The sequence below is a fragment of the Alosa pseudoharengus genome, unplaced genomic scaffold (genome assembly GCF_046254945.1).
Source record: "Alosa pseudoharengus isolate Yale_2024_CS ecotype anadromous, Long Island Sound unplaced genomic scaffold, YU_APseudo_1.1 YU_APseudo_1.1_scf_12, whole genome shotgun sequence".
Lineage (NCBI taxonomy): Eukaryota > Metazoa > Chordata > Actinopteri > Clupeiformes > Clupeidae > Alosa > Alosa pseudoharengus.
This window is the reverse complement of record NW_027468587.1, coordinates 28,975,291-29,003,250: the sequence shown is the minus strand read 5'-3', so window position 1 is coordinate 29,003,250 and position 27,960 is coordinate 28,975,291. Positions and strand designations below refer to the sequence as shown.

Genomic DNA, 27,960 nt, shown 5'->3' with positions numbered 1-27,960 from the left:
CACACACACACACACATACACACACACTCTCTCTTACACTAAACCCATTTATATCCCACAGAGACAATGAACTGGCTGTGAAGTCTGAGAGTCAGCCTGAGAAAGGCAGTACAAAAGCTTTTGTCGTTGCTTTCGAACATGCAGAAATCCCTCTCACCAAAATTCCAAACCTCTCTCTTCCCTATGGCGTGTCTGTCTGTGTATGTGTGTGTGTGTGTGTGTGCATGTGTGTGTCCGTGTGTGTGTGTGTGTACATGTGTGTGTCCATGTGTGTATGTGTGTGTGTGTCTGTGTACATGTGTACGTGTGTGTGTGTGTGTGTGTGTGTGTGTGTGTAGGTTCAAGCTGACCCAGTTGGCCGTGGACACCTCGGCCGGGCCATATAAGAACCACACGGTGCTGTTCCTGGGCTCGGAGGACGGGCGCGTGCTGAAGGTGCTGGCCAGCACGCACGCCAACGCCTCCTTCAGCACGCAGGTCCTGGAGGACATCGACGTTTACAACCCAGCTAAGTGAGTGCCCCACCACACACACACACACACACACACAAATTCATGTATGTGTGTGTAATGCGTAGCTCGCAGTGAGCCGTGTCAGGTGCCAAATAAGACAAGGGGTATTTAAATAGGAGCTGCTGAGCGTCACTAATTTACCTGTCTGCGGCAGGAGTGTTTGATTAGGGTTCCATTGTCTTTGCTGATTAGAAAGGAAATCTAAAATGTATTAGTCAAAGTTACTTTTAACATCTTTTTAAGATAAATTAACAAGACAGTTGACATCTTCATTTGAGGACGAAAACATGCCTGGGTCAAACTGGGACATTGGTTCAAGCCCTAAAGTGAAACACATGATACAAACTCAAACATTGCCTCCTCTACAGTGCCTTTTAGCAGTCTGTATGGTCTAATTGATGCCCTAATTCCGAATGATGAACACACCATAGATTAAATGGTACATTTGTCCTGTAACCAAATCCAAGAATCATCATCTGATTGCTGTTGAGTGAGCTCTATGCAGGTGTGTGTGTGTGTGTGTCCTATCTGACTGGTGGTTGAGTGAGCTCTGTGCAGGTGTGTGTGTGTGTCCTATCTGACTGGTGGTCGAGTGAGCTCTGTGCAGGTGTGTGTGTGTGTCCTATCTGACTGGTGGTCGAGTGAGCACTGTGCAGGTGTGTGTGTGTGTGTCCTATCTGACTGGTGCTCGAGTGAGCTCTGTGTAGGTGTGTGTGTGTGTGTCCTATCTGACTGGTGCTTGAGTGAGCTCCGTGCAGGTGTGTGTGTGTGTGTGTGTCCCATCTGACTGGTGCTCGTCTGCTGTACTGCCCTGTGCAGGTGTGTGTGTATGTGTGTGTCCCATCTGACTGGTGCTCGTCTGCTGTACTGCCCTGTGCAGGTATGTGTGTGTGTGTGTGTGTGTCCCATCTGACTGGTGCTCGTCTGCTGTACTGCCCTGTGCAGGTGTGTGTGTATGTGTGTGTCCCATCTGACTGGTGCTCGTCTGCTGTACTGCCCTGTGCAGGTATGTGTGTGTGTGTGTGTGTGTCCCATCTGACTGGTGCTCGTCTGCTGTACTGCCCTGTGCAGGTGTAACGTCCGCGGGGAGGACCGGCGCGTGCTCGGCCTGGAGCTGGACAAGGACCACCATGCCCTCTTCGTGGCCTTCTCCAGCTGCGTGGTGCGCGTGCCACTCAGCCGCTGTGCCCACTACGGCTCCTGCAGGACGTGAGTACACACACCAACGTGGTGACTGCTGACCACCAACATTCGTCTACAGATGCTCAGATTATCAACAAAACTGTCTGTTGACACTCTGGTAACTAAAATGTATGATTATGTTCAGTAATTGTTTAACGCAATTTTACATACTGAACTAAAGTGTTCCCTTAATCTGATATGATTTTTTTTTTTTTTTTTTTAAGTAAAAAAATACTGGTGAATACTGAATTGAAATTAATACACACAGGGTGTATTTAAAATGTAACAATGCAGACAGTTAATGCTGATCTGAGCTAAAAATATGAACACAATCCAGTGAATGCATGTCCTGGAAATGCTGCAGACAGGTGATAAACTGCATTCAAATGAGTACTGCCAGAGAAGTGAGACAGAATGCAGACAGTTCCTTTTCTTTTTTTAGATATAGTGAAGGCTGGATAAACATTTTGTTTGCATATTCTAGCATCAAGAAAACAAGAACTGACAGAGAGCACAGTCTTGATTCTTTGCAGATATTGCCACAAACAGATCTGGCAGACATGCACACACATCAAACCAATTGAAGGTGACTCAGGATCTGAACAGATGATATGCACATAATATGGATATCTGCCTCTGGAAGGTGTGACGAATCGAGGTCCATCTTTCCCTCTGGGGGTCCAGTTATTGGAGTTAGCATGTGCCAAAATATAGCCCTGGAAGACTGCAATCCAGTTCTGCCCTGCCTGGTGGGGTATATTTATAGTCATTTGCCCCGAGTTCTTCACCCCTTACCCAGCAGTGATTAGTTTATCCGACTGGGGCCACACATCTCCCATAGCATGAGAGACCCACTGCACGGGCTTGGAGGAGCACCAGCAGCGCTTACACAAAGTGGAGCCATCTGATTGGAGGGAAGCCAACTGCGACCAGATTTCTTTTTTTTTCTTCGCTCCTTTTCTTCCAGCGTTTTTCTTTTTTCTTCTCTTCTCTTTTCTCCGTTCCTCTCTATTCTCCTTGCTGTGTTTCTTTCACTGTGGATGGGGGGGGGGGGGGGGTATGAAAAGGGACTCATTTCTACTTATGCAAGCCTGAAAATCCCGTCTCAGAGAATCGTACCACTTCTGCTGCTGCTGCTGCGCGCTAACGGATTACAGAGCCACTAATCACTTCACACTTAGATGTCAAACTCCTCTGCTCGAGTTTGATCCAGCTTCACAGTTTGTCTGACATGAACCAAATCACACTCCATGTAGCTCCTTCTGCTCCCTTCCTCTCTCCCCTGCCTAGTCTTCAGTCTGTATTTATCACTTTTTGATACATGTCCTTATTGAGGATTTAGAAGTGATGGTGGAAGATCATTCAATTGGTTACTCTTTTTCATCTTGGCTTCACGGCACTATCTACACTACTGTACTGTATATCTACACTTGACATATTTCATGAACCTACACCAGTGGATTACTGTCATGAAGTATGTAAGGGAGACCTATCGGTCGAGTGCTTAGCCCCTTCCCTTTGATTGGCTTGGTCATGTGAAGTTGGAGAATTGAAAAACACTTCAGCATAATGCAGATGTACAATATGTTATCAACTGCGACAGTAAGTTGTAATCGCTGACTGCTACCAGTCAGTATCCCAGCTTGACCCTAGTGGCTAGTGCCATGGCAATGCTCTGGCCAGTAGCCTTGGTTAATATATCTGGTCAGGGTTGTCTTTTCAGACGGCCTGTTGCACTTAGCCACTCGTGTTTGTCTGTGTTATGTTTAATTCATCCGCTCAGGCAGTGCCCCCCCCCCCCCCCCCCCTCTCTCTAGAGACCTGTTGGATTCAGGCAGAATTCTGATGATCACATTGACTCAAATGACAGACAGTTGAAAGAAGACGCGTTTTATCTGGCTCATGGGGATGGAAAATGGTTCAGAACTGGGCTCTGTTATTAAGAGCCACAAGATGTCCAGAGCAGAAGTGAGAGGGAGATGATCCAAACCAGTGTTTTCCCCCAGCAGTACAGATTAGTGGACACGGTTTCCCTGTCTCCTCCGATACCCCGCCATTAATTAATCCCATCAACAGAGCATGGAAAAATGAAAATGTCACCAAGTAAATCTTTACAGTGAGATCTCTGGTATTGATTCCTTTTTAATTATTAAACATAATTTCCATGGAGTTTTTGATCATTATTGAAGTGATCTGATGCGATAAACAAGGAAGCACGTGCGCTACAGAGCCGATACTCGTCCAATTGCATTCAACAGGAGCTCTGACAGTGTCAAAGAGAAGCAGGAATAATTAGAACTTGTCATTAATTAACACATGAAAGTGTTTCTGTTTGATGCCAACCTGTAAAGACTTCCTCCTTCTCCAGCACTTCCTCAGCTGAAGGATCTGTGGCTTGGCTTCTTAGTCGGATGGGATGGAGCCTGAGGCTCCAGAAGGTTCCATGATAATAAACATAACCTCTGACTGTAAAAGATGCACACTAAACGAGATATGTAATTTGTGTTTTTAATGTAGCTGTGTGCTTGCAGAACTTACAGCTAAACTTTTAAACTTTTGTTTAGACACAGAATTCATTTCTCCCCTAAAACAGAGATTTTATTTAATAGGCAAAATGGAGCGGTGAAAAGTACTTGCATTTGACCTACATTTTCTATGTGGACCTGCCTTGAATAGAACACCCCCCACTCGTCAGCCACCCAGTAAGAAGTGTGGTGGAGGCAAACCTACAGCCCCCCCCCCCTCCCCTCCATCACTTCCCCTCCCCCTCTCATTCATTCTCTCTCTCTTTTGGCATCCCCCAAGCCGAGCGCCTGCTTCCAGTCCCTTCCTCCCGTTAGGAAAAGTCGACTCGTGGCGTCCTGTGTGTGCTGTCCAAACAGTGCAACTGGCCGGGTCGCTCTGTTGTTTCTTGGCAGTGGCAGCAGCATCTGTAGTGTAGTGCTGTTAATGGGTCAGCAGAGGAGGGGGAGCCAAGCTCCCCGCCACATCACATCTGGTGAAAGTTTACAAGTCCGTCTCTCTCTCCCTCTCTCTCTCTATCTCTCTCCCTCTCTCTCTGCTCTTCTCTTCTCTGTCTGTCTTTCAGGAGCTGCCTGTCCTCACGAGACCCCTACTGCATCTGGCTGAAGATGGGGCTGTGCGCCACCGTGGCGCCTGGAATCAAGTGAGTTGCGCTCACACACACACACACACACACAAACACACACACACACACACACACACGCACACGCACACACACACAGAGAGAGAGACAGAGAGACACACACACAGACTTGGACAAATCCATATGCACGCAAACCCTGCTGCCGTTTTCTCTACTGACTCACACAGACACAAATATGCACATCATATGTCCAGTCGTTCACTCACAAATCCACAGGCACAGACACACTCCAGCATGCACAGATCCACAGACACACACACACACTCCAGCATGCACAGATCCACAGACACACACACACACACTCCAGCATGCACAAATCCACAGACACACACACACATTCTGTCACACGTTGTTACAAACACACACAAAATGGCATGCATGATGAGACACATCCAGTGGTCTAAATCTAATCTAGTCTAATGGTCTCAGCTATATGAGAAGAAAGCTATCTTCCATCTGTACAATACTGCACAGTACTGGCGTTTAAAGCACTCATCCATTCATGTGGTATGGTAATGGTTGTGGTGATGGTTATGGTTGTGGTAATAACATTTATCAGACATTTTTATTCAAAATGACAAAACAAAATAACAATAGTTCACATAAGAGTAGAAATAAAAGTGTTGATTTATAGTGAAACAGCCAATAGTACATACAATTAGTTTGATCAGTTAATTAACAAATTGATTTGCTTTGAACTGAGAAAATGGAAAAGATTGCATCTGCGAGCTGGGAGCGTAGGTCTTGTAAATGATGACGGGTGTGCGCTGTCAGAAAGCTAGAGTGTAGAGAGAGAAAAGAGCTTTAGATTGGTGGCTCTGCGGGGCTATTTCTGCAGAGCTTTATGGTCGTCCATCTTGGCTGTCCATCTTGTTTGCCTATGAGTGGCAAACATTCATCACGTGTGCAATCGCATGGAAATTAGAGCCGGGCACCTCAGTCTGGTGTGTTTACAGAGGGGGAGCTGCTGTATCGATCCCCACTGACCTGCATATAATTTATTTATTCATTCATATGAACTGGAAAGAAGCCATTTGACACTCAGAACTATCGATCAGACAGCAGCTCACAACTCTGAGATTGTGCAAGGTAAAGGCCAATCAATCCCCCTTTGCGCTCTCTCTCTCTCTGTATATTTCTCTCTCTCTCTCTCTCTCCCCTTGTCTCTCTCGTTCTCTCATTCTATTTCAGATTTAGTGTTTGGCTGTGAGGCTTTCCACCAGGCCTTGTGTACTTCTCTCCCTAGTTGCTCTGCCTCTGAGAGGGATAACTGTGCTATTCTTCTCCCAATTGCTGGATAATACTCTGGGCCTTACTTTGAAAAGCATTGTTTCAGCACACCTATAAATCCATTTCATTGGCTTTTTTCTGTTGAAAATCAGAGCCCGGGAATTGACTGTAAAACCTTGCCGTGAAATGCACTGCACTCCCGAGATGGAGCAGGTCTGTTTTCCGAGGCGGGGGATGAAATGAGTGTACCAAACAGATTTGAATGAATTATTACCCTTCTCCTCCCACCTTCCCTCCCTCCCTCCCTCTCTCTCCCTCCCTCCCTCTCTCTCTCTCCCTCTCCCTCCACACCGCACCACCACCAAACGTGTCGCATCGGACCAGACCGCCACTGAACAGAAGCAGGTAGAATACTAGCAGGGCCAAACTCCCAATGCCAAGCTGGCTGAGCTGCGGCCGGCAGGAGAAATGTTGAGCTCAGTGGCCTCCTCGCCTGCTCTCCGTGGCCTCTGGTTGGGGCTGTAGTGGGGGTAGAGATGGTGTGAAACGCCCTGCCCCGGCGTGGCTCAGCGGCTCATAACAGCACTAATGTGCTCCTGGGCTGGGTAGGCTGACCGGCCGGTGACGTGGCGCAGGGCTGGGTGGAGGTGGAGTGTGTTTACTGCCGGCCACTGAGGGGGGTGACCGGTAGGTGAGACCCTCAGTTTGGTTTCCTGTACCTGAGTTTCTCGCTCGCTAGCCAAGCTCACAGCCTCTCTAACTCTTTGTAACACACCAGTTCTCCGCACCCCCCCCCCCCTTGTGTCTGTCTGTTTTCCTCTTTGTTCTGCGCTGCTTTGTACTCGCCCTGCAGAACAGAAACAAGAAAACCTTTGATTTGAAGTTTAGAGCATCTCCCAGTCAAACACAAGAAGGCTCCAGTTATCGAGCAATTCTTTTTCATCTTACCATGTGTGGTCTGAAGTTCAGATGGCCCTTAGAGGGACTGTGTGTGTCTCACAAGTGTGCACGTCCTTCCTCCTTCTCATGTTTACGTCCACTCAGTTGATTTGGTCAACAGCCCTGCCCCCAGTGCCAGACTGTCTCTTCAAAATACCACACTCATCATGTTAAATAAAAAAATAAAAGCCACTCAACGTTCTTTGAAGAGCACACGTATGTCATGTGCATGTATAACCTACAGCCTGCTCTAGACATGGATATCTAGGCATGAATATCTAGAATATTTATATCCCCATACGTCCCCAAAAACACTATCTAACAACACCATGTTTGGTACAGTGCCTATAAAAAAAGTATTCACCCCCTTGGATATTTTTACTTTTACTGCTTTTATAAATGGAATGTTGATCAATTTCATTTGGCCTTTTTTACTATACAGTAATTAACAAAAAGCCCCACTTTAATGTCAAAGTGAAAGCAAATTTCTACAAAATAATGTTAATTAATTTAAAGATATAATGTAAAATAAGCAATTGCATAAATAAAGTGACTCATAGAAACTCATAGAAAAGGGTATTGAAAAGCATAAGTGAGGGGATGGATACAAAAAAAAATTCAAGTCACTGAACATCCCCTGGAGTTCTTCCCCAAGTTCTTCACCAGTCAAAGCTCTATGGGTGATAGCAAATCTCGACAAAAGTTTCCACAAATACATGTGGGAGACTCCAAGATCAAATGGAAGGTTTTTCGGTCTGATGAGACCAAAGTTGAGCTTTTTGGGCCATCAGACTAGAAGTTGTGTTTTGCGGACACCAAACATTGCGAAAACTAAGAAGAAATGGTTGAAAGACAACAAGGTGAATGTTCTGGAGTGGCCGAGTCAAAGCCCAGACCTCAATCCTGTAGAAAATCTGTGGCTGGACATAAAAAGGGCCGTTTCAACCTGACAGAGCTTGAGCAGTTTTGCAAAGAAAAATGAAGTAATCCAGAACCCAGATTTGCAAGCCTAATTGAAACGTATCCACACCGACTCCATGCTTTAATTGCGGCCAAAGGTTCACCTACTAAATGTTGAATTGAAGGGGGATTTGAATTTGAAAACATTGCTTTGTAGAAATCTGCTTTCACTTTGACATTAAAGAGGGGATTTTTGTAAATTATTGTAAGAAAGGACCAAATTAAATTGATCAAGATTCCATTTAGAAAAGTAGTAAAATGCAACATATCCAGGGAAGGTAAATACTTTTTATAGGCACTGTATATTATACACATTACATATCAAGCGCAGTTGTGCTGTACTTCCTTATTTGTAATCGTATAGCAGACAGTTCAAAAACACACTAGCGGTGGTGTTTTCATATGTCAGGGGAGTAAGGGGGACATGCATTGATTTGAACACTCTGTTCTCCCAGAGTCACTCTAGTTGATTTTGCAGTGCGAGGGTGCTGCTCTATGGCTGTGGAGCATCTGAATAATAAATAGCACCCTGCTCGTGTGCCTTCTAAGTGCCGGCCGGCCCTTTTCTCTCTGTGCACAGGTTAATGGAACTGGCCAGCCAAAATCATTTCAGTTCGAGGTGGCTGACTGGCAAGGGAATTGACTATGCAGAGGGGGTGTTAAAAATAGAATAAGCCGCATCTGTGTTTAGGACCGAATGAGTAAAGTGCTTTGGGTGGCACAAATAATTAGGTTGATTTACCTCTCCTGTGTTGACAGGCTGATGTTATGCTGTCAGCTCGCTTCTGAAAAGTGCCGTGTTTGTGTTTCCATTAGTCCTAGATGGAGTCAGTTATGAATGCAGATCTTTATGTCTCTCTCTCTTTCTTTCTCTGAGCATCAGCTCAGCTTATCTTTTGTGTTTCTGTGCTATTGACCTCATGAGTGACAGGGTGTGTGTGTGTGTGTGTGTGTGTGTGCATGTGTGATGGAGCATACGTCATCTGTTGCTAGCTGACGTCTCAAGAACAAAGCATTTAAAAAAAGGAAGCACTGAAATTGGAGCGAGATGGCGGCTGATCTGACAGTTTTCATGGGTTAGGCTAATTCTCAGGTCCAACTCATGGCAGAAAGTAGATAATTGTTATCGGTTTTGCTGAGAATAACGATGGCTTGTGGCTGTGGAATACTTCTGAATGGTTCTCAGTGCCTAACTCTTATAGCCTCAACCTGTCAAAAGCCTCTTGTATCATATGCATTTGGTAGTAGACCTTTGCTTATATGTTTGTACTGTGCCCCAAGTTGGAAATGGTGACAAATAATATTGTCAGTGTATTCTGCCTGACAGCCACTCATCCTCTATGCCGTGTTATCTGTGTGAGAACACACATTCTGTGTTGTCTTTAACACCAAACTGCCTTTGACATTGCTTCATGCATCTCTCTTAAGGCTTTAAGAGAATGTCAAGTTAACCCTACAACAACACCACCACCTTCAAACTGTGTTGAAATATGAATGTGTGTTTTCTTTTGTAACGTTTGATTTACTTCTCTTGTGTTGTTCCTAAGGCAAGGGTTTGACCAGGATGTGGAGAGTGGTTACACGCAGTATCCAGACAGTTGTCATGGTGAGTTAAGATCAGTTGTGTTCAGTGATGGGCTTGCTACCACCCTTGTGCCCAATAGCCCTGCCCTCACGCTTAGATGAAGGCTGCTTTAGAACAGAACCAACACCAACACCATCAAGTGCTTTTGTGACCTCCAAAAATAATGTGCTAGTCCAGACACAACTGCAGCTGCTCCAAACTCCAAACACTGCACAGAAACATCTATAATCTAGAGGAGCTGTTATTGGAGTGCTTTATGAATGACAGTGGCGCGTGCCTAGATTCATGGCTTTAGGCTTTTGGCGTTGTATAACTGTACAGTGCACTAAATGGCATCATAAATGAGTATGTGTTATAAATACTCATTGTTCAAGGATTTAATGGGCTGCTTAGCTCTTTGATGCCATTTGAAATCACCCACTGTATGAATTGATTGGTCTGTTTAGTCACAGATAATGCATCTTTTCTCCCTCACCCTTTGTTTCTCTCTCCCCCTCTCCGCAGACGTTTTGGCCACCACGCGGAGGCAGAACACCGTAGTGGACTCTGCTTATGGTAAGGAAAAACAAAAAGGTGCTTTTTCCGCCCGTTGTCCTCCTCTCTCCTTTTGTTTAGTTGTCGTGGTATTTATGACTCGTGTTTGTCATATTACGACGATCAAAATGCAGACGGTGAGCATTTGGGGTTTCTGTATCCACGGCACTGAATTGTCGCGCTTCTCCACTTTGCTGGGAATTTTGCTTTTAAAATCAGCTTGTCTGTGTTATCTGGTCTGGTAATGGGATACATATTGCTGTTATATGTCATGCTTTGGTGGCAGGCTGATAAGGGGAATTGCCTAAGTGACAGATGTACTGGGTCCCATACATTAGCTTCTGTTGCAGGGCAATCTTCGCACAGCCTGACACTGGACGGGATAATTCAATCTGCTGAACTTGTGCCTCTGAAATGCCTCACAAAATGTATTTGTGTACCGCAGCACAAGATCGATACTAGCTATTACACCAAATGGCTGACCACATTGTCACTGTTTTTTTTTTCTTCTATTTTTTGTTTTAGTGTTGGGTGGTGTAGTCAGTCAGGCTTACATGTAGGGTATCTGAAAAGATTTATTTATAACCTCCCAGTGTATAATATCACATAATTAGAGGCAAACTGAATGGATACATCCATGCAAAGTCAGCAAATTGCAGCAGACAGTCATTCAGTTGGCGTGTGTGTGTGTGTGTGTGTGTGTGTGTGTGTGTGTGTGTGTGTGTGTAAACATCTGGCTATCATTGTGTCCTTCTGCACCGTTGGCACATTCATGCCCGGGGTTGGCGAGGTCAGCTGCTCTGGCGGCCCATTGTCCAAAACAACAACAGGCTCCAGCGTGACTTTCTGACAGGCTGTCAGCTTCGTGCGGACGGGAGAGACGCCTAATTCCTCTTTTAGGAGCGGACCTCCGAGCCTGTCAGATTCCATGACTCACTGCCCTACAATATACAGGGCTCTCTCATATCTCTCTGACCAGAAGCCAGAGTAAAAAAAAAAAGCCCCTGCTTCTTGCAGCGGTCCACTTTTGCTTACTTGCTCCGATAGCCATCCAGAAATATTGAATATTCACTCGAGTTCTGTGAGCATGGTGCTGATTACGGCCATATATTTTTGTGATGGAAAGCAGAGCAGTAATGTATGGTTTGTACGTTATTTATGTCTTCTAAATCAACAGCATTAGTCAACAAAGAGCCAAGATATTGAAATGGTTGGGATTGTTTATTGCCATGTTAAATCCTGGCCTTACTGTAAAATAGCTTTTTAATCTCGTGGGAGGGAGGAAATGAGAGCAGTATATTTCAAGGAACAACAAGAGCAACAACAACAACAACAGCAACAACAACAAAAAGAAACAGAACACAAAGCACTTCATTTCATATAAGGGGTAGGGGGTGGAGGGGGGGTGGGATTGTTGACAGTTTATTTCTGGCGCATATTAGTGTTGTTGTGAGATCGTGACGGCATTCGTAAAAAAAAACGGCTTCTCTCTTCGATCTGGAGCAACGCCACTCAACTCCCCACACGCAAAAACGCCGTCTTCTCTACGACAAACTCGATCTCGCAGGCAACGTGGCTCCATACCTGCATGCTTTTGTGGTTGCTGCGTGATCGTGGTGGGGGAGGGGGGGGGGGGGTGGGAGGTGGCTGGGGGGCAAATGCACAGTGAGAATTGAAGCTTGATGAGCCTTCCCACAGATTCATTTGATTTGTCTCTCTTTTGTCACACCCTCAACACACACACACACACACACACACACACACACGCGCACACACACACACACACACCACCTCTCCAAATGAGCCAAAATGAGTTTACTCTCTTCAGGGTTTTTTTCCCCCTTCTTCTTTTCTTCGGAGAGGTGGGAGTGTTGCTTGTGGGTGCAGGAAGAAGAGGCTTTTTTTCCCTCTTCCTCTCCGCAGTAAGACAAAGCCATGCACGTCTCGGAGCCGTGGAGCAATTATTTCCTCACTGACAACCCACAACACCCACGTGGTGGAGACAGCACACGGCGCTCCAGCCACAGCCGAGCGCCAACGCTCCCCATCACAGGCGGGCGGGCGGGAGGAGGAGAGGAGAGCCAGCTCCATTCTCTCTCTCCATTCTCTCTCTCCATTCTCTCTCTCCATTCTCTCCACTCTCCCTATTGTTTGTGCAGGCTACCCCACTGAGATTGCTGTATGTGACGCTTAAAGCAGAGAGAGAGAGAGAGAGAGAGAGAGAGAGAAAGAGAGAGACAAAATGCCTTAGACGCCTGGTTTTGTTTGGGGGGTGGGGGATTCGGGGTACGTTTTTTTCCCCTCTCCCATTGATTTTTCTTCCATTACAGCAGGAGGAACTGGGGAATCATAATAATGCATGAGGCTAATAACATAGCCCTGCAGCTAGTGTCCAGAGTGCCAGCTTTGGCCTCCCTGTGGTGGGTAGCTTTCATTTGCCTGGCACAGATGGCATTCTGACAGGATTTATTTAGTGCAAAACTTGCCGGCTGGAAGACTGAAACGGGTAAATGTAATGGAATGTTCTATTTGTTGTTTGTTGTTAATATATTTACTGTGGCCTGAAACCTTTTCTATACTGGAACAGTGCTGCACAGTGTCCATCACCATGGTGAAATGCCAAGACCAGGTAGCAACATGGCTCAAGAACACTGCTGGAAGTGAGAGTTGAGAGGTAGAAAAATAGTTTTTTTCTTCTCAGTGGAAGTGGAAGAAAGTTGTAGTAAACTCCATCACAGTGCCCCAAGTCTTGATCATTTAGACTTCTGGTAAGGTGTATCAAATTGTGTTTTCGAAATCTAAATCTGACATATATTTCCACCTATGTGGTCGACCGATGGACTGAACGCATAGCTCTACTCACTTAAAAGCAGCCCCTTTGGTAGTCGCCAGCTGGCCAGGTGCTGAACAAGTTCTTGTCCAAGTCCTGTCTGGATGGCCTGGAGAAAGGCAGTCCTTAGTGTCTGCTCTGGGAGAAACATAAGGAGTACTTGGAAATGTGCTGTTGACTTTGATGCCAAATATTGCATTTCTCCACAAAGTGCTTTACATTGTGAGGGTTTTATTAGTCTGTTTCTCGTATTGATGTATGTTTTAACTGCTATGTCAAGGTCAAGTAGGCTGCTCTGGATATTTCTGTGTTCATTATTTAATTACTGTAATTTAACTTCAAAATCCATATGAATTCAAATGCTGTCGAACTAAATTGTATCTGGAGTGGTTGCTAAGGCTGTTGTATACTACTAATTCTTTTCCTTCCCAGCTTTGCGTTTTTTGTCCAACCCAGGGGATTGATGTCTTTCATTAATTCAGTGCTAAATGATCCAGCCTTGAGGCGGTTGTTTGAAGGTTTGTATGGGACTGTTCTTTCATATGGATTTCACTGACTGGTTCCTCTGTTGCCCCCCCCTCCCCCTCCCTCCTCCCCCCAACACAATCACAGGAAAGACCACCCCCACTACAACCGCCAGCACAACCAGTCAGGCAGCAGTCCTTCCCAAGGTGCCCGGTGACTCACAGAAAGGTACAGGGCCTGAGGGGCACCCTTCAGTGGGGGACCAGGGCTCACCTGACTCTGAGGCCATCAGTGTGGAGGGTAAGGAGGCCGGGGAGGTGGGGGAGAGAGAGAGAGAGAGAGAGAGAGACGGTGTCTGACTCTCGCCGTCTGCCCTTTCGCAGACCTTTCTAGACCTATCTAGACAACCTCTAGATGCAATAGTTGACCCTGTCCCTTTCTTGCGCTGTACTGGATTTGCACTGTCGAGCCTGGAGCTTGCACTGCCCACTCACTGTCAAGCTGAGAACTAACGCTCTGTGCTTGTTTTTCCCCTCAATGTTCGCTAAGCAACATCAAGAGAGAAAGAGAGGGAGAGAGAGAGACGCTAATGCTTGCCATTTCCACTTCTTATTTTCACTTATTAGTTTTATTTTAGTATTATTCATTTGAGCGTGCCACAAAACAACCGCCGATACAATCCTATCTCCACAACTGCAAAGATAATATATATTTAGCGCATCCTCATGCTGTGTTCAAATGGTGGTCCCCAGACTGTTATCCCTGAATGACCCCCGGTACGGAGTTCAAAGGACATTGCCGATAGTTTTTTTCCCCCCATTTCTCTTGAGGAGTGTTTACAGATCCCTCGTTCTCCTCGTTCCTACACTCCTGTGCCAAGAGTCTATAAATCTGGAGAGTGGGGGGTTTGCACCAAGCCAAGCCAAGAGAGCTCTACCACAGCCATGATGAGCCGCTCAAAAGCAAATGAAAAACGCCAGCCGCAAATAAACAACCGCCGTACCCGGCAGCAGATGTCCAAGCCAAGTAATAGAAACTTTCTGCCGGGGCAATCTATTTCTGTCGGGCGTGTGTTATGCAATCAAAGGACGAAGCAAGAAGCCCATCACACTAGTAGAGTGTGTGAGGGTGGGGGGGGGGGGGGGGTGGTCATCTTCAGATATGGACAAATATTACTCAAATAACAGGAAATAGAGGAGTAGGCATTGAGGAAAGTGTATTCTATAGTCTTACAACAACAGCAAAGCTTCACAAACAGGGATGGGGGGCCATATGTTTTGACAGGTAATACCTGACCAGCATAGGATTTCTTCATCTTCACAATATCCACATCAGGCCATTCTCAGAGCTTGTAGCAAGTGTATATTTGTATTGACATTAATTCAGGGATCCAGTGAGCAAAGGTGGTGCTCTTGAGAGGCCATAACATTAGGGCATTACATAAAGGCCCCAGTAGGCGCTTAGGCATAGATCCGTCTGTTATGTGTCATTTCAGTAAGTGTGCACTTAAGGTTAATCGGGATGTTTCCATTAAGGGGTTTTCATCCACTTCACTGTTCTACAAGTGCAGAGCTTAAACCTACACATGGTATTTTTGCAGATCGAGATGTGCGTAAGGATGCACAGGATCACCCACTGAGTCCAGCCTTGGAGAGTTTTTTTTTTCCCCCCCTTTGGGTCAGGGCTACCTGTGCACTGTGTGAGTCCTCCCCCGGCAGCTATTTTAAACACAGAAGCCTCTCCCAGGTCATTTGCAAATTCAAGGTTGTCCGAAGAAACGTGCAAACGGAGATAATTTATCTGGAGAGCGTAGAGGTAGACATGTTGATAATGGGACGGACCTAGCAGCGCTCCAAAACTCATTAAGAGACTGCGAGGAGAGCGGCAGATGAACTCGGGTTGAACTTCTCCCTCTTGAAGTCAGTTTCAGTCCTGTGGGGAGCCGCTGTGTTTTCCACTGGTTATTAATACCTCGGCAGAGGAGAGAAGCGCTGGCTCGTGCTCGTGATGCTGCGTCGCTTTTCTGCCTCACCCTCTTCTCCCCTTAAGAGTATGACACAACAGGACATCAGCGCTGTAACCATAAGTCCGGCGTTAATGACAAGTTGTAAAAAAAAAAGTTGACAGCTGCACCATGCACGTGTTCTATTTTTTTTTTGGAATGGATCTTGGTGTAATTTGTAGTGAGTCATGTAATGGAGGAAATTAATTTGATGGCTCGTCAGAGTCCTTAGGTGACGCATACATCATGGCGTTGTTTTTCTCAGATGTCACAGCCAGCAAGCCGTCACTTACTCACAGCACGTTTAACAGTGTGAATTTATTAAAGGTCACTGAAACTAGCTCATTCCCCCCCCCCCCCCCCCAAGAAAAAAGCGCTGCCCAGCATAATTCTGGCACGTGGGAAGTTGAACATGACCTCATACGTTGTTTCTTCAAACTCCGAGCAAGAAGAAAAATGTGTTTCCTCCTATTTTCTGAAACTCTCCACCTCAACTTTTATGTTGAACGGTTCTGAGCAGATAGCTTATCGTAGAATCGCACAACAAACACAAGAAAAAAAATCCCAGGAAGCAGGCTATTTTATCTCAAATAAACAAAGCACCATCCGCACACAGGCAAATACCATCCTCACTAAACCCCCAGGCCTCAGTTATAAAGTCAGTCATAAACATTGTCCCCAGAAAGTCAACAACATGGTCTTCACAAGCAGTCCCCCTATCAGTCAAGCCTTGGCTCACAGTGCACAGGTCCACGTACACGCAGACTGTCCTTTCCCTGTCCCCCCAGCCTCTCTCCCCTCCTCCGTTTTCCTCCCATGATGCCTGTGGACAAAGAGGAGTCTCCCTCTCCTCAGCTGCTTTAACCTGCCTGTAGTTTTTTGAACTAATAACCTGCCTCCTCCTCAGTTCAATCCTTCTTCTCTCCCTGTTTTTTCAACAAAGCTGTTCTTTCCTCCGTTGAGTTCAGTGGCTTCTATGAGTGTCCTGCACGCAAGTGTTTTTGGTTTGTTTGATTTGTTTTGTTGCCCCCCCCCCCCTCCCCTTATAGATGTCTTCAAAACCTGGTTCCAGAAGCACCAGATCTGGTCCTGCTGAAACGGGTTATGGCAGTTTACTTTTCCTCATGCATGATCAAGCCAGTGGGGCTTTCTTTAACGAATGCTTGTGTGTTTGGTTCTTTGGAAGGGAGCAGCTGTACCTCTGGAGTTTCTCCTCTTCCTTCAAAGTCGAATGTTGAATGTTCCCTTCGTGCTTGTGTGTATAACATGCTGAGCAGTGTGTGTATGCATGGCACATACATCAGGGAAGGAAAGCAAAAAGGATGGCTTACAAAAAATGTGGTTAACAAATGCAGCATGTGTGATATTGTGATATATGATGTTTTCATAGTATGTCAACCTGCGAGCCAGACTCCAAAACAAGGTCCTTAATCACAGGATAAATGACCATGTCCTGACAGCGTAAGATAACAAACATAGACGAGCACGGAACAGAAAAAAAAAAGTTTTGAGTGAAAACTCAGGACAGATTCCTGTTTAGTCAGCGTGTCTTTCATGGGTACAGTACGGCTCAAAGAGAACTCAATTGACAGCCGTCTCAAGTGGAGAAAAGTGTGCTGATTTAATTTCAGAAGAATCATGATTTAATTAATTTGCTCCAGTCTCACACTCAGACATGCTTTGTGCAGAGTATTACACCCACTGTGCTTATTTCAGTTGTCAATTTTTTTTTCTTTTTCTGGGGATTGGCATTTTAATGTGAACTCACGCTCATGAGTAGTATGGGAGCTGGATTGTGTGTGTGTGTGTGGGGGGGGGGGGGGGGGGGGTGTCCCAATACTGAAGAATTGGAATGCTGAATATCTTTGGGCTAAGTTAATTTGTTGATACCACCCTACCCTCCATCACCACCCCCACCCACCCTCTTCACAGCTGAAAATAAATTCCGGGCATTAGTTGGGAGTTCAGCTTGCTTGACGCACCGCAAGCAATTTGGACTCACAGCTGCCGCACAATGGAATGAAGTGGCTGTTAATGAGGGAGAGCCGTATAGAGCGGCGTCTTTCAGACGCAGAAAAAGGGAACTAATTAAAGTATTCAGGAATGCCTTCATTTGCGACAAATGAACCCTCTATGACGAATGCTTCCAGTGTTAACAGAGGAGAAATCATCAGTTCTGACTAAATGAAACCGTACGAAAAAAATATCCAAAAAAGAAAAACTGCAAGTAATGAAAAAATTTACTACTAATCAAAATCTATGGATCTTTGAGTATGCAGCTGATAAGTTCAATGATGCATTTGTCAGCAAGCCTCAAGAATTCTACAGAGATACACTAGGGTACTGGGTATGGAATACACTAGGGTACTGGGTATGAAATACACTAGGGTACTGGGTATGGAATACACTAGGGTACTGATACACTAGGGCAGTGGTTCCCAACCTTTTTTCAGTGTTGTACCCCCTGTGAAATATTTTTTCAGCCAAGTACCCCCTAACCAGCGCAAAGCATTTTTAGTTGAGAAAAAAAGACTTAAAACAGAGCACAGAATTTTGCCTGGTTTGGCCTTCTTTGCAACTTGTCCCTCCGTGTTTTCACAAGAATTACCGCTACGCTTCAACCACGACTCCATCGTTTGAGTTTTGACAGTCATTGACAGGTGATGGCGGGTGGCTTGTGACAGGTTGGGTCAAACCATCCTGGTATTTTTAGGATAATGAAATTGAATAGCCTACTGAAATATAAAATTAATTTTATGAACTTATATTTTCCTGAAATATTTGTTAAATAATTGTTTTTAAAGTATTTTTGCATAGATTCTACTTTTTAAATATATGTATATTTTAAAATCTCACGTCCCCCCTGGAGTGCCTTCACGTACCCCCCGGGGTACGCGTACCCCCATTTGAGAACCACTGCACTGAGTATGAAATACACTAGGGTACTGATACACTAGGGTACTGGGTATGAAATACACTAGGGTACTGATACACTAGTGTACTGGGTATGAAATACACTAGGGTACTGATACACTAGGGTACTGGGTATATAATACACTAGGCTACTGGGTATATAATACACTAGGCTACTGGGTATGGGATACACTAGGGTACTGGGTATGGGATACACTAGGGTACTGGGTATGAAATACACTAGGGTACTAGGTATATAATACACTAGGCTACTGGGTATGGAATACACTAGGGTACTGGGTATGGGATACACTAGGCCAGGGGTTCCCAAACTTTTCCACGACAAGGCCCCCCAAATACCACTAGGTTCTGGCCAAGGACCCCCTTGATGTGTTATTAAACCCATCGACAATACTACGGCAAATGTAAAAATACATTAAGCTAATCCTAATAATTATTTTAGCCACAAGCACTTTGCGATGGAGCATACAGTGTGTAAAAATTGCATTTGAGGCTTTCTGCTATATGAGAGCTATCACTCTACTATTATTCCCAGTCATTATCATGGAAAATATAATGTTCAGATGTTCAGATATGCGACAAATTATTATAATGGCATTATATAACAACCCTCATAGTAATAGGTATATTTTCAATTTTTCAAATGTTGCTTTTATTTTTCCTTCCAACTTGCTGAGGCCCCCCTGGCACCCCCTCACGGCCCCCCAGGGGGCCCCGGCCCCCACTTTGAAAACCACTGCACTAGGGTACTGGGTATGAAATACACTAGAGTACTGGGTATATAATACACTAGGGTACTGGGTATGGAATACACTAGGGTACTGGGTATGGAATACACTAGGGTACTGGGTATGAAACTTGAGGATAGATATACACACACAGGACCAGAATCATCAGTCATCTTGTCACCCTGTTGCTTTGCCATAGTCGGCATACCTGAAATATCTGCCAATGCTTTACACACGGAAAAACACCCCTCACCAACATACACAGACACACACACACACACTTTCTCTCTTTCACACACACGCACACACACAAAGTACTGTAAGTTGTCAGCTTGTTCTTCAGTCATTATTGCATTGGAATTTTGTTTACAGTGGAGAAAACCACACTTTCACACGTACCTAACACAGTTTGGACAAAAAGTGCTCACAACTCCGTAGCCTCTCTCTTAGCCTTTTTTTTCCCCGCATGGCCTGTCTCCAATTAGCAAGAGACAGCAACCAACTCCAGGTTTTTCTGTTGCGTTTTTCGCAGGCTTATGTAATGCAGAGTAGCATCTATTTTTAACCTCACGGATGCGATCAGTATTTGGCAGGGTAGACGAGCGCCTTACAAGCCCAGAGAAGGAGAGCAGAGGAGCGGCAGAGGAGCGGTGCGGAGGCAGAGGCGTAGCGACACACCACACAGCTGCTTCAGAGAGAGAGAGAGAGAGAGCGAGAGAGAGAGAGAGAGAGAGAGAGAGCAAAAAGCCTTCTAGCCCAGCAGACTGACAGGCTGTCAGTCATAATGCACATGCCTCGCTTTCCCTCCACTTGCTTTCATTCTTTCTCTTTTCCTCACTCTCTCTCTCTCTCTTTCTTTCTCTCTCTCTCTCTGTAAACTTCTGTCTACACCTCTTTCTCTGTATCACTATCACTCCCTCTTTCATTGTGGTGCCACGGTAGTCCCTTTTTTTATATCCCTTTTCTACCTCACCTGTGCACCTTTTCTTGGTCTCTCTCTTTTTTGTTTCTCTCTGTTTAGCACGTTCTCACTCCTGCTCTCGCTCGTTTCTGTTGTATTGTTGCCTCACTGTGCCACCCTTTGTCTGTGTCTCGCTTCACTCGCTCTCTCTCTCTCTCTCACACACACACACACACACACTTCCATACTCTTTCTTTCCCTCTCTTCTCTCCAGCGTCTCTCTCATCCTGCTGTATTCCCATCCTCTTGTGTTCCGCTAGAGCCCATCTGTTTGTTTACATGTTGGCAGATCCATGCATGTCCAAATTGGTTTGTCCCTGTTATGTTCACACATTTGGACTATAATAAGACACTGTACAAAGACAAACAGCATGCTGAAAAAATATGTTATGTGACATTGTTAATAATTTCATTATATAAGCCGTTGGTGAAAATAGTTTAAATACATAATAACGACGTGTAATATAATGACACACATAGGATGTTTCGCTTTGTATGTGACTTGAAAATCACAGAAATGTAATTCTTCCAATCATTTGAAACAGTCTCAGACTTTTCTGAAGTCCCCTTTTCCTACTAAATTCTTCATAGTGACACATGGCAACGCTAATTTTGCCTGGATCAAACACATTTGGCCCTGTTTGCGCTCACCGTAAACAGGAACAAATTCATCATCTGTGTCAGTGGGTATTGTTTTCACTGTGGACACGGCACCATATGTCACCCACATGCGCCAGTTCAGTCATTTACGAGAAGCACAAACATATTTTGACAGGTCCTAGGGGATGATTTGTGAGCCTCCTGTTGGGGCACCCCTCTGTGATACCCCCCCAAGACACCCGCTTTTGACTCATCCCATGTGTGAGCCCCCCCCCCCCCCCACACACACACACACACCTTACTCCCCCGTGACCCAGGTTTGGGGGCCTCACACAGAGGCTGGTGACTCATGTGTACTCGGGGCATCATAAAACAGCCACTCACACCTCGCCAGCGATTAGTCTGTTCCCACCCCCCCACACCTCGCCAGCGATTAGTCTGTTCCCACCCCCCCCCCCCCCACACCTCGCCAGCGATTAGTCTGTTCCCACCCCCCCACACCTCGCCAGCGATTAGTCTGGTCCCACCCCCCCACACCTCGCCAGCGATTAGTCTGGTCCCACCCCTGACTACCACACAGTTCCATCTCACTTCAGCTTCCTGGGCGTGCAGATTCATTTGGGTGTGACAGCGGTGTGCAGTTGCATGCTAAGCACATATTTTTAATTTGTTTACTGTGGCGCCTGAAAGCTCAGATATGGCCACATCTCACAACACAAAACGATTGTAATGATCAACATGGCCGCCGTCTTGTCAGTGGGAAGGCTAATGAGTTTGCAAGGAGCGGGGAGATGGTGAGCAATTAAAGATGCAGCACCATGGACACATGTGTGATGAAGTGGTGGGTGATTTTCAGGGCTGTTTTTGACAGGTTAGTTATGATGCTCACAGGTTCAGAATCAGACGAGTGATGCTAATGAAGAACATTCACTTATTATCATTATTCTGTCATGATGTCATGATTATCATTATTCTGTCATGATCAAAGACAGCAAATGAATCTCATATTCAGGCATTTGGATGTGCGTTGTTCCACTCGTCCATTCTACCCTGCGATTGAACTCCGGGAGTTTTTGAAGAGTGTTGCATTGCACATGCATACTGTGATATATTCTCTGGGACAGTTCCCAGAACAGGACTGACTGAGATTGCCTATATTTGTACTCTGTCCACCAGCATCCATAACTGTTCCCTTCACCTGACGTTATTAGTGCAGTCTCCATATATGTCTTCATGACACCCCTCCAAGGCTGTAAAATAAAAATGCCCATCATTTCTCTCACAGCAAAAGATCTGCTTCAGGTGAGCTTCAGCACGCCCGCAGCAGTTCATCGCTACACAGACGTCTGATTTCCATAGCGCCACCGAAGGCAGCGTGAAAAAGATGGAATATCCTGGGTTTTTCATGTAACCCCTCAGCACCATTTGTTATGCAGTGTGCCCTGGGAATAGCTCCCGCCAGCAACTTTGTGACACACACAAATCTCTCCATCAAATTGTTAGTCATTTTCTCCCTCTCCCTACAGCTTCAAGGGGGTAAAAAATGCTTTGATTGATGTTAATTTTTACCCCCCCCATCCCCATCCCCTCCCTCTCTGCTTACATAAACAGTCAGAGAGAAAATAACATTGCGAAACAAAAGCAGTCAAGTGCGGGGCTCTGTGTGGGCTCTAATGTGTTTATATTGATGCCTGGAGATAGATTGTTTCTGTGCAGCACACATAGACTTATTATGGATTCATAATTGTGTTTCTGCTTACAGCTGCAGTAAAAGAATCCCTATTGCCACCCCCAACCCTAGCACTCCACCCACATACTGCTGCTCTCTGGGCCCTCTCTACCTATTTGCTGAGACTAAATATGTCTCTTCGTAGCGCACTTCCTATTGGTTTAAACAACTCGACCTTTCATCATTTACAAACATTTCGGATCAGCGGATTGGCGCATTTTGGATGGAATTTTAAAGTCAGCGTAGAGTTCCTGTAGATGCAAATGACCCATTTAGCTTTAACTGACGAAGAGACAAGAGGCTTTTGTGCTGCTCGCTCCCCACTCTTCCTTTCATCATTTCATCATTTATTGCCATCATCATTAGCGCAGTTACCCATCATCCCTCAGCGGCCCTTTCACCTGCGTTGCCATTATGGGCAGAAATTATCCCATTCGGAACACCTGCAATTTCGTCCACCTTCACCAGCTAATTTATCCATCTCGCCGAGACTGTACTGTCATGTTTCTAGGCAGGCAGGAGAGAGACCTGACACTACAGATGGTTGAAACACTTGCAAATGAGCCCTGATTGCAAGAGGTGTCATTTATCACATCTCTCCTCAGCGCGGATACCATTAGGCAAATAGTTTGATATTCCAAGGTCTCTTCGGTTCATTCCTTCCTCCTTCCCCTTTCCCAGAATCCTTGCTACTCAGGCCTCGACACTTCAACACATTTCACAATAACTTTGACGTTCAAGTTCAAGCAAGGTATAGGAGTTTTTTGTTTTGTTTTTTTTCTTTCGTCACAATCAAATGGTCTCTGTCTGGTTAGCTAGTGCACAGAGCCAGATGCTCTAGTGCCATGAGTCACACATGAGAAGCGGCACTTTCCGAAAGGATGTCCAATGCCTACTGTTAATATTTAAGCCTTGCTCTCAATTAGAGCTTTATTACTCACATGGGAGCCCTTACCCGTACACCACCCTCCTCAGTCAGAATCACACAGGGGGCTAAGCTCCTGGCAAAAAGGATTTGTTGATTTATTAAGCCAAGAAGCTAATTGTCCACTTCAAACATCTCTGCCATTTAGCTGCCCACATTGTTTTTGCACAGCACTGTGCTTAAGCATCCAGAACCAGTGTCTGTCGAAAGACCGCCATTAGGTTAGAGCCTGCAGTCTGTCTACGGATCGGTGTTAATTAAAGTCTGCTTAACATGTCAAGTCTTTCTTTGTGTGTGTGTGTGTGGGGGTCTGTGTTCATTGGCTACACTCATTGGTCAACCCTCTCCTGTGTTTTTCTCCTCTGCACTAGGTGTGCGCCGTCCTCCTGAGGTGGAGAAGACCAACCACAGCGTCCACTACACCCTCCTCATCGCCTGCGTGCTCGTGGCGTTCGTCCTGGGCGCGTTCCTGTCCGGCTTCCTGGTCTCTTGCTACTGCAACCACAACTCGAGCAAGACCAAGAGGCTGCCCAAGGACCCGGAGGTGTCCATCCCTCACGCGCTCTCGCTCCGCAGCCTGGCCAAGCTCAACGGTCTGCTGGAGAGTCAGAGCAAGGAGGACAAGCTGGACGTGCCGTCGCCCAAAGTCTACAACTCGTTCTTCGGCAACGGGAAAGAGCACCCCTCCCGGAGGCACCACGGACACCACGGAATGGCCGACCTCATCCACCCCCATCACCACCACCACGGCTCCGAGCTGTCTGGGCTGCCGACACCCGACTCGACGCCGGAGCTGCCCATCAAGAGCATGAAGGCCTTCAAGAACCAGTGGGAAAAGAACCAGAACTGCAACAACGCCAAGGAGCCCAAGCCGCACAACGTGCCTGGCTCCAGGCCCAGCTCAGGGCTGCAGCAGCAGCAGGTGTTCCCCTTCTCACACGGGCTGTCCAACGGCCAGGCCCTGGGCGGCTCCATGCATCTGGAGGAGCGCAAGATCCACAACACGGAGCGCATGATGAGCCAGCAGCCGTACCACGGCTACCCGCACAAGGTGGTGGACGTCACGTCGCTGGACGAGCTCCTGAAGCACATCCACGAGATCAACGTGACCACAGGGGGCATGGGCGGGGGCGGCAAGGTCATGACCTCGTCCATGTCGGCCCACGCTGGCCAGATGGCCTTCGCCAACCGCGTCCAGCCGCAGATCCCCGAAACGGAGACGGCGCCGTACTACAGCTCGTCCACGCTGCCACGGGACAGCCTGACGCGGCGTATGGACGTGCCGCCCGACATGCCACTGCCTCCGCCGTCGCAGTCCACGCTGGAGCGCCTCTCGCGCCACCCCGGCCACCGCCACTCGCTCATCGCCGCCTCCAAGATGGCGGCCGGGGGCGGTGGCGGGATGGTGGCCCGCCAGCACAGCTTCAACCACCAGGGCGGGCGCCCGCTCATGCTCGCGCGGATCAACTCTGCCGGGAGCAGCAGCGGCATCATCGGCGGCGGCATCGGCGGCAGCTGCGAGGTGCGCCACCCACTCATCCCCGGGAGCTACCTGATGCGCCAGCACAGCTACAGCGAGCAGCCCGAGTGCCACCGCGGCGTCAACGTGCGCCGGACGGCGTCGCTCAAGCCCGACGTGCCCCCCAAGCCGCTCTTCATCCCCGCCACCTCGCCCGTCAACCAGCAGGGCAAGTTCAACTACTGAGGTCAACCACGAGAGCTTGTTTTAACGCCAACAACAAAAACAGGACTGCACACACATATCTGTGTAATCCCATGACTGGAAATGAAAAAGAAAAGAAGAATATTCAAACGAGCATTGAGATTTGAACTGGCAGTCGGGGATGCTGCCTCTACACTTGAGCGTGACCCACTGTCCTCTATGTCCATTGAATATATTTGTACCATATTGGTATTGCTCAGCTATTCGCTTCTAGAGGGTGGAAAACTGGGGATAGCATCTGCCAGAAGATCACCTTGTTTTTTAGGCTGCCACTGTCTTCATTGTGGCTTTAAATGCAACTCTGAACAGTAAGGGCTGGCATCACCACGGAAACTGCTGGACACAAGCGGCTTTGGGCCCATTGTGATGCTGCTCATCTTTTTGCTTTTGCTCAGCTATTCTGTTGGACGTAGAGGTGATGATCAGTGATTGTTTCTTATAATAACGTGTATATATATATGCATGTGTGTGTGTGTGTGTGTGTGTATATGTGTGTTCATATCTACACAGTATATATGTATACAATACACAGATCAAACACAGTATCATGTCTATACTGTGGGTTACAGCTTCTCAAAAGAAACACTTTATTTGCCTTATTTTGAGAACAAAATAAACTTACATTTTTACAACCCCCCTCCCCTAGTAACCCTAGTAACCTAGTATATTGCACCATCTTAAAAAAAAGACCACGCAAGAGATTTATAAGCAATAACCATACCACAAACTCCCTTGAAATGGCATGAAATTAAGTCTAAGCGTTTAATTACGCAAAGCTTCATCATTTTGAGGATATTTGTATTGCATTCTCAATTTCTAGTAACATTTGGGCAGTGACCAAAAAAGGTAGGCATGGGAAGACCACTAATGTTCTTCTGTGGCCATATATGCAGTATTAAAACTACCCCTGACTAACGTGTGTTTGGTATGTGTGTATGTCCAAGCAGAAGCTTTGCAAAAACAGGTATATCAGCAAACAATTCAGAGATCATACATACATTCACAACAAATATTACTCCCTTGGGTTTAATTTAGTGAAGACTGCATCACTTGCAATTAACTTTGTAGTCATTGGTTGTAAATATAGGAATAATAACTAGCCGAATATTAATTGTTTAATTGTGTAAATTGTGCCTTATTTAATATGGTATGTGCTCTGGGAAAGGGTGGGGGTGATGAATGAAAGTGAAGATGCTACAGTTTGTGTTTTATCTTTTTTTATTTTTAAATTTCAATGTCAGTATACTGTATGCCACATGTACCATAGGTTTATATTTCTATCTAGGCCTTTTTGATATCCCCTGAACTGTGTGAATAGGTTTAACAACTACCAGCTTAAGACTGCAGGTTCTATTTTAATCTATTTGGCTCCACTCCTGTGCTTTTCCTTCTCATTGAGTGGGTTGTTGATGCCTTCGCACGCATTCACATTGCGTTCACCAGATCTCAAATCTGCCGGTTTAGTTGAAACACATATTTTTACAGTAGTGCAGTAGAGCACACAAAGAGCACCAGTAGTGTAGTGGAGCATTCGCTTCAGAAAGTAGTGTTTGTGTTTGTACTTTTCTTCTATTTTATTCCACTGCTCTTAGACAACAGCTGAGACTATTGATAGGGGAACCAATGCTGATCAAGGTGTTTCATTACATCTTGTGTTCCAACACTGCCTGCAGTGGAACTCAATGTGATACTTGCTCTACATCTCTCTTTCTTTCTCTCTCTCACCCCCCTGTCTATTTCTCTTTTCTCTCTCTCTCTCAATCTTTCTCTCTTAGACATACACACTTTCTTGATTCTCTGCTCTTAAGAATACCTATTGATGTGGTGCTCCACTATTGCACTTTCAGACCAATTTCTGAGTATTGCTCTTAACTGTACTCTTGACTAAAATGTTCTCAAGATTATCATACAAATGTGAAACAAAATGGTGTATTTGTAACTGCCTGGATTACTGCAGTTCGTCTGCACTTGAATTCACCACAAGCTGACTTCTCATTCATATATACTCATCAGGCTTGTAGATGGCCAGTCATAACACATGTGCATTCAAAGTAAAAAAAAATTATAATATTTGGGAAAACAATGGTTAAAGAAATATATTGAGAACAAAAGAAACACCTATTACTGACAATAGTCATGTCAGTATGACCTTACACCAAGAAGAGGACTGTGTTTAGTTGTTGAGATAAAGAGTAGCTTATTGGAACAGAAATAGGGGTTAATGAAGGAAAGGGAATAGTCTTTGTCAATTTTAATTGCTATAACCATTGAGGTTTCTTGTTATTGCACAGTGTAAATAAAAATAATGTCATTTGGAGCTTTCATTGTGTCAGTGTTATTTTTAATTGATCTAAGATTCATGTGTTTGATTGCTGTTTATGTAGTAGTTTAGTTGACCAATTTAAAGCCTTTTCATTATGTTGCCTCCTTTGATGGGTTGATTGTGTTACCACTCATTTCAAGTTGGTTGCCCATGATCACACACAGACACAATAACATTTTGCAGGGGATTCTGTCAAATAATGTAATTGTACAAGCATCTGTTCCAGTAACCATTGCCAGTACAATAACACATGCAAGTCTTTTGAAGCCAAGGTTGCATTTTCAAAACATTTTCTAAAGCAGGGGCATGTCTTTAGTGGATGAGCCTAATTAAGATAATCTCCTGCTGGTCAAGATCATAAGGTCCTTTGTGCTGGCCAACTAAAGCCATAGGCCTCCAAGGTTCATTATGCTGGCAAACTAAGAATTTTCGGTAACACTTTACTTGACTGTATCTACATAAGAGTGACATGACACTGTCATGACAAATGAACCTTAACCCTAATCCTAACCTCTAACCCTAAACCTAACCCTAACTTGTCATGACACTTAACAACAGAAGCGTTATGTCATAAACGTTATGAATTGTTTATAATGTTTATGGTCATGTCACTCTTATGCAGGGCCGTAGTC

The 27,960-nt window shown here is 45.7% G+C and overlaps 1 protein-coding gene across 3 annotated transcripts in view; it reads left to right on the top strand.

Moving 5' to 3' along the window:
* The window catches only part of sema6cb (semaphorin 6Cb), a 114,111-nt gene extending 86,789 nt beyond the window's left edge, over positions 1-27,322 (top strand). For 2 of the 3 annotated variants that reach the window (XM_076280693.1, XM_076280692.1), the window contains 7 exons: positions 339-512; positions 1,584-1,721; positions 4,783-4,860; positions 9,537-9,595; positions 10,079-10,129; positions 13,551-13,703; positions 23,654-27,322. In XM_076280693.1, coding sequence (XP_076136808.1) covers positions 339-512; positions 1,584-1,721; positions 4,783-4,860; positions 9,537-9,595; positions 10,079-10,129; positions 13,551-13,703; positions 23,654-24,987 — 1,987 coding nt within the window. In that variant the 3' untranslated portion in view covers positions 24,988-27,322. The remainder of the gene's footprint in view (positions 1-338; positions 513-1,583; positions 1,722-4,782; positions 4,861-9,536; positions 9,596-10,078; positions 10,130-13,550; positions 13,704-23,653) is intronic. The other variant, XM_076280694.1, reaches the window with a different exon arrangement.
* Positions 27,323-27,960: the final 638 nt, after the last annotated feature.